Source organism: Crocuta crocuta, unplaced genomic scaffold (genome assembly GCF_008692635.1).
Source record: "Crocuta crocuta isolate KB4526 unplaced genomic scaffold, BGI_CrCroc_1.0 scaffold384, whole genome shotgun sequence".
NCBI lineage: Eukaryota > Metazoa > Chordata > Mammalia > Carnivora > Hyaenidae > Crocuta > Crocuta crocuta.
In genome coordinates, this window is record NW_027532182.1 from 1699602 (window position 1) to 1712308 (window position 12707).

Sequence of the window (12707 nt, forward strand, 5' to 3'; positions counted from 1 at the left end):
AATTAGGAAGAAGTAAGTTTAAAGAATGTGAATCAGGCAGAAAGGGATCATTACAGGCAATAATGTTGTACCACAAAATATACTGAGGTGGACCAAAGGAAGTTGATCCCTAAACTTGACTTTATTACTGCACTCCTGTGTGTGTGTGTGTGTGTGTGTGTTTTACCTATAAAATGAGGAGGTTGGACTCTGCTCTAATTAGATCAGATCTTCACATGTTACAACTATTTACAAATAGGCCATCACAACTTTCAAATTACAATGCTGTGTTTAAGTAATTTTAGTAAAATGCTGTGTTTAAATAGTAACCTAGTTTCTCACCCCAGTGCACCCATAGCAAAGATATAACGACTTGCTTGTAACCTATGGCTTTTAAGTTTTAACAGCGTAGGGGCCAGTTGACCAAAGAAAGCAAACTCCTTTTAGGGTTTCATTTGTGTAGAGGACCCAGGTACCTCAGGGGAATTTTGCTGGAGACCACTACCGGTGCCCTGGGAATTACTTCGAGGAGGAGGAAGTTTTTCTTTTAACCATAGTAGTCCTGTTTTTGGTTGTGTTATATTTTAGGGTTCTACATTAAGATTTTGTTTGGGGTAAGGGAAATTCTGTGGTTTTCAAAAAGCTTAACAATTACTACTAGATCCATTTAAAAAAAGGAACCTTTTACATTGCCAATTTCACTGTTCTGGGATACACCCACCGTTCTCTTTTCTGCATATGTAGAGTTGTTCTTTTTTACTAACACTGTATAATACAGTCAGGAGTATAAGACTACCATTCTCACCTTTGGGGAGCTATAGGGTAGAGGCTGAAAAGGTTCCAAGAGACCCATTCAGAAATGACGTCAGTAGAGGTGCTGACAGGAGGAGTGTGCTGCTCTTGGAGAATTGAGTAGCTTGTAGCAGAGTGGAGTTTTGATGGCAAGAAGATGTAATAAAACTTGAAAAGGAGCTTTGAAAGTTGGTTCACTCCTGCTATTGTTAGGAGTCCTTTCTCCTGAGTATTCCATCTATCACGAGCCAGGTCCCCCAGGGAGTCCCTCCTTTGGCCTCTGAATTTGAATGGATGCTGTGGCCCAGAAATCTGGTTTGTTGATTAGTAGAGAACTGGAATGAAAAGGATAAAGGTTTTATGGAGGAGGTTAATCTGCCTTCAGTTCTTATTTGTGGATGATCTATACAAAATAAAGATTGGAAAACCTATGTAAAGCGATGGGAAATCGAGAATTTGATTTTTTTAAACCCATGATTTAGTCACCTGCTGCAGTCTAACCACACCTTTCCTGACCAATAATCAGCTTCTGACCTGATTCACATGTATGTGTGAGGGCTAATAAAATCAGTTGTGAGTCTGTTTTTATTGTGTTCTCATTTTTAGTCACTTGCAGCTGTTAAGCGATTTTCTCAGGCACTCAGAAAAGTTTATCTCTTAGCTAAAATTTCCTAGGTTTAGTCTCCAAGAGAAGGTCTTAGGTCTTAAAAGACGTGATTTATTTCAAGGTTAGAGATTCATTCATAGGAGGTCATCATAAAGTAGAACAGCCTTGAAATAAACACACTAAAAATAAAAAGAAGTTATATAAATAAACACAAATCACAGTTCTCAATCTGATACAGAATTTGCAGAGACATTAATAACATTTAACACTCCCCCACCCCTTTTCTTTAGCACGGGAAAGAGTGCCTGTAGAGAGTATAATGGATTCCTGAGGGATTATGTCACTTAGTCACTCAGTGTGTGAAAGGATATGGATACTGTCAACATACAGGCCTTACTTTGCATTGGTGTTCTTATGGCAGTGTTACGGAAGCTGCTTAAAGTACCAGGGCTCTTTCAGTTTTTCAGAGCTAAATAAAAATGGCCCCATCTTCCCCTCTTTAGAGTCTCTCTTCCTCAGTCTCCTCTTTAAGTTTTCCCAGTTTGACTCTCCTTCCCAGAGACTATTATAGTGAACAGAGCACCACTGGGAACAGGACGATTGGTGTCCCCTGCATCTTTTACAAGTCCCCTGCAGCTGCTGTTTCCTTATCTGTAAAAGAAAGTTGTCCCCTGGGTGACAACTGCTTTCTCTTTCAGCTTTAAAATTCTCTATTGGTCTTTACTTCTTCTGCCCACTGCTCTGCCATTTCCCTGTCCCCTACCTTAGCTATTCACCATGCGTAGTGGTTTGAAAATACTCCTCAAATAAACATGGTCTTTAGGAAACATCAGTAAATGTAGTTACTGGTCAGATACAGAGTTTAGAAGTTCTTGTTTTGGTAGTTTCTCACTTTGTTTACCTTATGCCCTAGCCACATATAGCCTGCAGCTGTATTTTATTTGGTCTGCTCGGTGATTGCTGCAAAAAAAAATCTGTAATATAATTTTATGCATCAGAGAATAAAAATGTTAAGGCTTGACATTATCTAATATTGGTGAAGGTGTAAAGAATGTTTACCTTCATACATTGTTGTGGGAATGAAATTGGTACACCTTTTTTTGGAGGGCAGTTTAGGTGTATCAGTCAGTATTTTTAGAGTATATATAAATTGGTTCAATGACTCCAGAAGCCTCTTTAAAAAACTCATATGCAAATATTAAGAGATCTATCCAAGGATGTTCATTACTGTGTTGTTTCCAATAGCAAAAACTTGGACATATCTTGTATTTCCACTAAGAAGGAAAATACTTACGGGCTCCTGGGTGGCTCAGTCGGTTAACTGTTCGACTTCGGCTCACATCATGATCTCACAGTTCGTGGGTTTGAGCCCTGCGTCAGGCTTTGTGCTGACAGCTAGCTCAAAGCCTGGAGCCTGTTTCAGATTCTGTACCTCCCCCTCTCTCTGACCCTCCCCTGCTCACACTGTCTCTCTCACTCTCAGAAGTAAATAAAAAAAATTAAAAAAATTTTTTAAAAATAAAAGAAGGAAAATTTTTAATGGGTATGTTTATCTTTTTATTTATGTATGTAAATATTCATATTTGTATACATCCATATCATACAAACATTTAACATAATAAATGAAGTTGATCTGTATGTACTAACATATTTTAAATAGAAAAGACACAGAACTGTATGTTCTCTATGACCCATTTATATATAAAGAACATAATTGTATATGTATATGTATATAACTAGATAGGAAAATGGCTATCCAGAATACCAAACTGTTAACAGTAATTACCCTCCAGAGAGAAAAGTGGTATTGAGATAGAGAAGAGGAATTTCATCTTTTACAATTTACACTTACCTATTAAATTGTTAAAAAATAATCATGTATTGTTAGTATAAAAATGAAGAAAAGGAAAAGCAAAGGAAGGATACAGAATTACTTCCTAAAGATTAAAAAAGGCAAAAAGATTAGTAAGAAATTCATCAATAGTACTAGGGGAACATTGTTTAGAGGATATTCACAAAACTTCAGGATCAGATAGGAACCATGGTTGTTTATATTTTGACCAGGGCAGCCTAGAACTTATAGTAGCAGCCCTCTCGTTCCATTTCTTTGTGTGTCCAACTCATTGGTCTTACTTGTCTGTGTTCTGCAGGTAACCCGGGACCAGATGAAGGTGTTTATACAGCAGGAATTTAAGAAAGTTCAGAAAGTGATTGCTGATGAGGAACAGAAGGCCCTTCATCTAGTGGACATCCAGGAAGCAATGGCTACCGCTCATGTGACTGAGATACTGGCAGACATCCAGTCCCACATGGATAGGTTGATGACTCAGATGGCCCAAGCGAAGGAACAACATGATACCTCTAATGAATCAGCTGAGCCAAAGGCAGAGGTAAAGGAGAGTGCCTGCAATTATTAGTAGCACGAGAAATTGGAGGAAACTGACTGCCATGTTTGTTAGCTCTGGAAATTCTCCTTTGTGGTCCCTAAACATGAGTGAATTGAAAGCTCAGATAGGGTATAAATGTTTAGATTGGTGTATAAACCAATATGGAAGTATCAGCCATTAGAGCCTGCACCCAGCAGTTGGGCATTGCAAAATATTTGTCTACCATGACTTACAGGAGTATAGTCAATAGGGCAAATACTAATCACTGTTGAGGAGGGAAGTCAGAAATCAGAGTGACAGAAGAAGGCAGTTGACAGATTCCCAGTTGTGAAATGAGCCTACAAGGAAAGTCATCATAGGGATGACAACTTGAATGAGAATATGTTAGGAAGTGGAGCATAAAGCAGGCCAGAATGAAAGGTTGTGGACTGATTTTGTGAGTAGTGGAGAGGTGCTTCAGCCTGGTTTTTATATGGTGCCAGCTGCATAAATTGGGGGCATAACTGTTGGATTACAAGAGACATGTGGCACTGGATCAAAAAAATGTGAATGAGAGGTGCCTGGGTGGCTCAGTCAGTTAAGCATCCAACTTTGGCTCAGGTCATGATCTCACGGTTCATGAGTTCGAGCCCCGCATCAGGCTCGGTGCTGACAGCTCAGAGCCTGGAGTCTGTTGGGATTCCATGTCTCTCTGTCTCCATCCCTCCTTGGCTTGTGCTCTCTCCCTCAAAAATAAATAATAAAAATTTTTTAAAAAGGTGTGAATGAAAGACACAAGGTAAATGCTGAATCACTATAGACGTTAGTCACTGTATTCATTGTTACTTTGTAACAGGCAGAAAAGGTCTTATGCATTTTACTAAACAACATATTCAGGCATTTGGAATACAATTCTAAAATAAAACTTAAGACAGCCACTTAAAAATATATTATGGAATTCATATTTCAGCACTGTTGAAAATTCTGATCAAGCTTATGTCAGAGCATAGGCTCTTCTAGAGGAAAACCTAGGGGAGTCCTGTGGACTTTACCAGGACTGCTGCTGACTCACTGAGCTTACTGCTTAGTTAGCACTCTTGCCTTGGCCTGGGAGAGTGTAGCCACAGGATAAAGCAGCTAACGGAAGATCCAGGGTATAATCCAAGAGGCAGGTGTTGTCTGAGCCAACCTGACAGAAAATATAGGAGACCATTGGACAGTTATCTGTTTCACTCATCCAAGGTTCTTGATTAATTTTCATCAGTGTGTGAAATAGATCTTGTTCTTTTCATTTTATCCTCCTCAGAATTAAGAAAGTGTGTGCCTGAGTAAGTTTCTAGATAGGAAGAGAGCACTTTATATTCAACATTTCACTTAATTCTTCTATGAGCATCCATTATCTTTGTTTTACATATGGGATATTGAGATCCAGAGAGCTGCAGCGATGCTGAGCCAGTATCAGTTAGTAGAAAATGGAGCCATGATTCAGATCGTGGTCCATCCCATCCCAGTGCCGGTGTGTTTTCCCTGCTATGTGCTGTACACCAAGTGTTCCATTTGTTCATGCAAAAAATGAAAAGAATCAGTGTCCTAACGGCTTTGCACTCCTTGGACCTTTTATAGTGTGGAGGTGCTCACTTTGTAGCTTAAACAAAAAATTTAACCAGAGTTAACTCAAGGGATCAGTGGCATAACTCTGTCCCCAATTCCCCACAATGAGACCCCCACATGTATTCTGTATTGATGAGGTTGTTTTTTTCAAAAATAAAGATTTAATTTTGAGAGATGTCCCCCTCTTTATTTTCATTTCAAATAATGAATTTAGTCCATTCCCAGCATTAACTGCCCTCTAAACACATCAGCTGCTCAGCTGAGCTATGCTTGTTAACCCCGATGGAATTACTCCTAGGGATGCAAGGCTGACAAGGCCTAAGGACCAGGCTGTGGACAGAATAAGCTGTTAAAGACAACAACAAGTAGCATTCAGCTGGCTAGGGCTCTTACAAAGAGCAGTTCTCATCTAACAGCCTCTCGTTCCAGCTAATCTGGCAACTTATTGATCAGAGCAAATCCCCAGTACGTCTCTTTCACTCAGCAGAGGAATTCTTTTCTTCCTTTTGCATGTTCTGGATTTTTTTTTAATCACCTGCATTTTGAATATGGCCAAAAGATTCTTCCCTGCCAACAGTTTATTATGAAATTTTCAAACATACAGCAAAATTAAAAGAATTCTACAGATTACACTCATATACTTCCACCTAGATTCTACTATTAACGTTTTAATATACTTTTAATATACTTTAATATACATGATATATACATAGCTATCTTTCCAGCCTTCTAGTCTTCAGTGCATCTTATTTTTTGATGCATTTAAATCAAATTGCAACTTCTGATTCTGAACAAGGTAAACATATTTCACTTTATTACTTCCAGTAATCACAGCAGAAATTCCTGAACAAAATATTTAAATCAACTACCAGAAGACTCTTAAAAGCGTGGAGAAAAGATGGTCCTGACTAGAGATCTTGGGATTTGAGGAACTACATGGCAGCAAGTTCCTTGGGATTTTTCTTGCATCTGTATATCCTGGCCTGGGTGCCCTGCAAACTGGAAATCCTAATGAGCACAGACAAGAAGAAAATCTCCAAGAAAAGCATGCTCTCTTTAGCCAGAGGACTGGGAAAAAGGGCACTTCAACTAACAAGAAACCTTTTGACCATTGTTACTGGTTCCGAAGACACACACCATGAATAATGCTGCACCCTTCCCAGCCCCTAGCGGCGCTGCAGTAGCAGAGCCACTGGAGTAAAAACCTATTTTTTATCCTCCCCTGCTTTTCCCTGGAATTTTTAGGTAAAAGTCTGGCTTCTGTCGTCACCCCTGCCTCTCTGAGTAGTCAGTGGTGCCTGTCTCCCCTGGAGCCTGTGGGTAGAACTCTTATTTCTACCCCTGCCCTGCAGCATCGGGAAGGAAATAGTATCCCTCCCCTATGGAGACTATAGATGGAGCTCTAACTCCTTCTTCCCCACCCCTACATTAACTCGACAGTATACATCCCTAACTGGGTCAGTGGGTAGAACCTTATCTTCCACTCTTAACCTGGTAGTAATGAGTTGGTGCCCCTCCTGCAGCTAGCACTGCGCAGACTGTAGCATGGAGTTTTGTCATGTGAGTGGACAGACCAAAATAACGCTGCAGAATCATTTAAACTAAATTGATGTTTGAAGCACAGTCCACTATCCTGATCTCGGACATGTGTTCTGATTCTTCTTTTTTTTTAAACCATAATTTTTATTTTTATTTTCACTTTATTTCATTTTACTTATGTTTTTATTGAAGTATAGCTGACACACAGTGTTACATTAATGTAATAGGACATATGTTTTGAATTTAAACAGGCTGCTAGAATAGATTTAAATAGGAATCAGATTCTTAAGTAGTCAAATGTTCAGGATACAGTCCAAAATCACTTATTATACCAAGAACCAATAAATCTCAACTCTGAGAAAAGACCATCCATAGGTGCCATCACCAAGATAACACAAATTTTGGAATTATCACACAAGTATTTTAAAGCCTCTATTTAATGAAAATGACTCTGAGCAAAAATACACACTCTGGAAACAAATGAAAATTAAAAATCTCAGCAAAGAAAAGATAAAGCAGGACCAAATGAAAATTTTAGAACTGAAAAATACAATAACTGACATAAAGCATTCACTGGATTGGCTCAGTGGCAAATTGGAGATAAGAGAGGAAAGAATTGGTGAATTTGAAGATATAGATCCAATCTGAACAACCAAGAAAAAAGAAAAATAATTGAAACTGAGTCCCAGTGACCTGTGGGAGAATAAAGATCTAACAAAAATGTCACCCATGGCCAATAGGCAAGCAAAAAGAATGTGGGGCTGAAAACAATTGAAATAATGGCTCAAAACTTCTAAAATTTGGTTGAAAGACATAAACCTAGAGATTTAAGAAGTTGAGTGAACCCAGGCAAGATAAACTCTCATACCCAGACACATTAAAATCAAACTAATGAAAAAGGACCAAAAAAAAAAAGCTCGAAAGCAAAGTAGCCACTGAGAAATGACAAGTTAACTAGTGGGAACAATAATTGGAATGAATGTGGTATATATAAGATATTTATATTCTGTATCTATTGAGGTGGGTGTTTTTCATTATTTTATTGTAATGGCTGATTATATTGATTGATTTGACAATATTAAATCAGCCTTGCATTTCATGATAAACTTCCTCTTGGTCATTATGTATTATCTGGGTTCAATTAAAATTTTTATGTTTATGTGCAATGAGAGATATACATCTGTAGTTTTATATTTTTATAACGTAGTCGTCAGGCTTTCATATTAGGGTTATCTGGCCTCAGAAAACAAGCTGGGAAGTATTCCCTTCTCGTCAAATTTCTGAAAGTTTATGTATGATTGATGCCATTTCTCCCTTAAATATTTGGTAGTGTTTACTAGCAAGATCATCTGTCCTGGAACTTCATAATATAAAGGTTTTTGGTAACCAATTTGATTTATTTAATATAGAGCTATTTTGATTTCATGTTTATTGAAATTTTAATTTGTGTTCTATTTAAGTTGTGTTTATTTAAATTCGTGCTATAATTTTCAAAGATTTTGTTTTCATTTAAGTTGTAGTTTTTAGTGTAAAGTTGCTCATAGTGTTTTCTTGTTTTTTTTTTTTAACTGCAGCATTTAGAATGATAACTCATTTTTCATTATTGACAACTTGTGATTTTTCCTTTTTTTCTTGATCAGTGTAATTGCTATTAATCTTGTTAGTCTTAAAGAACTTTTTGATTTGCTAATTTTATGAATCATTGATTTTACTGTGTTTTTAAGTCAGCTTTCAAAGCTATACATTTCTCTCTAAGCACTGCTTTAGTTGAATCATAAGCTTTGGCTATGTCCTATTTTCAGTATCATTCAGTTTGACATATTTTCATTTACCATATGATTTCTTTTATTTACTCATTGATTATTTATAAATGTCTAGTTTAGTTTCCAAATACTAGGGATTTTCCTATATGTCATACTGTTGTTATTTTCTAATTTTTTCCATTGTGATGATCAGAGAACATGTTCTGAATGATTTCAGGCTTTTAAGATTTATTGAGACTTGTTTTGTGGCCCAGCACATGGTCTATCTTGGTAAATGCATATGTGCACGTATTTCGTAGTTTGGGGTATAGTGTTCTATTAAATAACAATTAGAATTCAGATAATTTATGTTTTTACTGATTTTATGTCTAGTTCTAAGGATGATTAAGGAATTATATATCTCTTTATCAACTTTTTTAGATGTTTTGAAAGTCTCTTTAAGCAAATACATGCTTACGATTGTTATGTCTTTCTAATGAATAGACCTTTAATCATTATAAAAAGTCCCTCTTTTTCTCTCATAATACTCTTTGTCTTCATGTCTATTTTATCTAACATTAATCGAGCTGATCCAGTCCTCTGCTTACTGTTATACGTGGTATATTTCTATTCATTTGTTTTTGGTCTATCTTTTGTTAAAAGTGTGTTTCTCTTAGGCAATGTATGGCTAAGTCTTATTCTTTTATCTTCCAGATAATCTCTGCCTTTTAATTGAAGTGTGCAGCCCATTAACATTTAATGGCATTATTAACATGGTTGAATTTAGGTCAGCGATGATTTGTTTTCTGTTTATTCCTCTTGTTTTTTTCTGCCTTCTTTTGGATTTTTGGAACTGTTATTTGAATTCCACTTTAATATACTTTTTGGCCTTTTAGCTCTATTCTTATTTTGTAGTGGTGTCAATGGGGGTTATAATATATATATTGTGATTTATGTAATATATGTTTTATATATATATCCTTAAACTTTCTATTTAAAATTAATATAATACTACTTCCCATAAGATGTAGATATCTTGAAACTGTATAGGCCAATTAATTATCTTTTTAATGTCCTTTATGTTATAGTTGTCATATGTATAAAATCTCTGTTAAAAACAGTACATGGCAGTTATAATTTTATATCAAACAGCCATACGCTTCTAAAGATGTTAAGGAAAACATGGGCACATCAGTGACCCAATCGACTTGGTTTCAGCTCAGGTCATGATCCCAGGATTGTGGGATCAAGCCCCATATTGGAGTCCGTGCTGAGCATGGAGCCTGCTTGGGATTCTCTCCCTCTCCCTCCCTCCCTCTGTGTCTCTCTTTCTCTCTCTCTCTCCCCCCTCCCCCCTTCTGCCACCTNTTTAAGCAAGTTTGTGATAATAGTTGCATAACTATAAATTTAAAATCATTGAATATACACTTAAAACAGGTAATTTTATGGTATGATAAATTACACGTCAATAAAGCTGTTAAAAACAAAAGATTGTAAATATTCCACCTACTCAAGTGCTATTTGCCTTTGATTTATGAAGATTATTTTAAAACCATTCCATTAACACAGTGTGCCTGTTTTAAGAAATCTTCAGTAGGATCAATTTGATTAGGTGAAGTAGAATCACAGAGCTTCTGGTTGCAGAAGTCCAGAGATTACAGGTTTCCTAATGACATTTCTTTTTTTTTTTTTTTTAATAGTTTATTGTCAAATTAGTTTCCACATAACACTCAGTGCTCATCCCCACAAGTGTCCTCCTCCATGCCCATCCCCCCCTCCCCCCACATCCATCAGTCCTCAGTTTTTGTCAGCATTCAAGAGTCTCTCATGGTTTGCCTCTCTCCCTTTCCCCCACCATTTCCGCCCTTCTTCTCCCCCTTGTTCCTCCGTCAAGTTCCTCCTAATCCTCCTATACGTGCAAACATACGATATTTGTCCTTCTCTGCCTGACTTATTTCGCTCAGCATAACACCCTCAAGGTCCATCCATGTTGCTACACATGGCCAGATTTCATTGTTTCTCATTGCCAATGACATTTCTTTTTAAAACTGCATTTCTAATAAATCATTTGGGTCCTCTTATAGAATATAGGGTACGGGAGGAGTTTCCGTCCCACTCCTATAGTTCTAATGGGATGTGCTCTTTCCCCTCTTCAAATAACTAACTAATTTCCTTCTTAATCACTATAGAATAGTAAAAACTTATAGAGAAGAAAATAAATTAGTAGTTATCAATGGATATTTTTTCTTTTTCTCTTCTTTTTTTGTGTGTTTCTCCCCCAGCTTTATTGAGATGAAATAGACATATATGTAAGTTTCAGGTGTACAGTGTCATGATTTAATACATGTATATATTGCAGAATGGTTACCACAATAAAGTTGGTTAACATATTCATCCCCTCATGCTATTTTTTCTTAACAGTATATTATTAGAAATCCTTCATAAACATAATGTTTGAATCTTGAATCAATGATACAAACTTAACTTTTACTTAATTTTAGGTTACTTCTGACTTCTCACTACCAATTATTACATCACAGGGCATAAGTCATAAGTAATTACTGAGTCAAAAGTATGGGCATTTTTAGGCTCTTGTACATATTTGTAAACTGTCCACAGAACAGTTATATCAGGGTACATTTTCATCACCATTCATCTCATTTTTGGGCCTGAATGTTATAAACCTATTTGCCAAAGTCAAGTACTAAAAAAATGGTGTATCTTTATTTTATTTGCACGTCATGAGCACTCCCATCTTTTGTCTAGTTTTGAGAGAAGATGGATGTACTCATGATGTTCAAATAAAACTGTCTAGTTTTGAGAGAAGAGTACTGAGCTACGTGAGATAATTTTAGGAAAAGCTCAAATGAACAAATAACTAAAAATGATATGTTCATACCCTAAACATTGATTTTAAACTTGAAATGAGGTCTGTTTATTTCTTTGATTGTGAGTTAAGATCTTCTCTTTGAGAATATGGGTTTGTCGTTTGGAATAGAAAGTCATGTTCCTGGCATAAACCACATCCACACTGTACTGTTTATAAGGTCCAATTTCAGGATAACATTTGAAGCAAGCTGAATGTAGAATTCTAGACTTTTATATTTTATTTCTTCTAATATTTTATATGTGTCTCACTTACATCAAAGTTGACAGCAGTTTTTAAGTAACTCATCTTCATTCAACTTAGTTTTCATGGGGGCAACAGTACTCTCCTTCAGTCACTTTTTGTTATTTAGTAAAATGTGTTGTCATCATTACAAGTTCAACCGCCATAAACAGGACATAAATTTGCTTGATTCTTGGTGAACATACATTTCCACTGGTGGAAGTAGAAACAAAAGGTGGTAGATACTAGAAAGTAGCTGACCAGCCAAGAACATACAGGATATTTGATGGAGGGATTGGAGAGCACTGCTTAATCTAACAAGTCATTCACATAGAAGCTGTTGTTTAGCAAACTCTCAATTCTAATACTCTCTGGCACCAAAATTCACTCGCCATGGGGGTAGAAATTAATCTTAATTCCTATTTATATCTTGCCTTCCCTCCTTTTGATTCTTGAATAATTATTATGTGCCTCATGCTGTGTTAGGTGCAGTGAATGAAGAGATTAACAATACACAGTTTTTGTCTCAAGGAGTTGAAATCTAAAGAGGGAGCAACTGTATGGTACCGTCACTGTTGGCTTTCTGCTGGAAGGACCAGCCCAGAAGTATGAGCCATACAGATGTGGAGGACACAGTTAGAATGACCTCACTCAATCTGTCAGTGAGGAAAAATTTCCCAGTGAGGCTTGATCTTCAAGGGTGGATAGGAATTAGGTGTTCAGAATAGGAGCGACTAGCATGCACACCCTTACATGGAAGATTAGCAAACTTCTGGGTGTCTGCTGACCTATTAAAAATTGCCGTGTGTGTGTGTGTGTGTGTGTGTGTGTGTGTGTTCTTTCATTTGTTCATTCCTTGCACAGTTGAAACTCACCTGGTCTTCCCCCATGCTTTGTGAGTGATTCTTGCTTCTGAGAAGCAGCAGAAATGAGTGAATGTAAAAGCAGTCTTGTGCCGCATC

At 36.9% G+C, this 12707-nt stretch overlaps 2 protein-coding genes across 10 annotated transcripts in view; one reads left to right on the forward strand and one right to left on the reverse strand.

The window, feature by feature from the left end:
- The window catches only part of TRIM44 (tripartite motif containing 44), a 105941-nt gene that overhangs the window by 38976 nt on the left and 54258 nt on the right, over positions 1-12707 (forward strand). For both annotated transcript variants that reach the window (XR_013338376.1, XM_077777501.1), the window contains exon 3: positions 3529-3768. Coding sequence is in view for 1 of the 2 variants with exons in the window: in XM_077777501.1 (XP_077633627.1) it covers positions 3529-3768 (240 nt within the window). In the remaining variant the exon portion in view is untranslated. The remainder of the gene's footprint in view (positions 1-3528; positions 3769-12707) is intronic.
- The window catches only part of LOC144242536 (uncharacterized), a 40589-nt gene that overhangs the window by 10749 nt on the left and 17133 nt on the right, over positions 1-12707 (reverse strand). For 7 of the 8 annotated variants that reach the window (XM_077777509.1, XM_077777502.1, XM_077777507.1 and 4 more), the window contains one exon: positions 718-1106. The exons of the other annotated variant lie outside the window; for it this stretch is intronic. In XM_077777509.1, the coding sequence (XP_077633635.1) occupies positions 981-1106 (126 nt within the window). In that variant the 3' untranslated portion in view covers positions 718-980. Of the gene's footprint in view, positions 1-717; positions 1107-12707 lie in introns of those variants that run through there. 8 annotated transcript variants of the gene reach the window in all.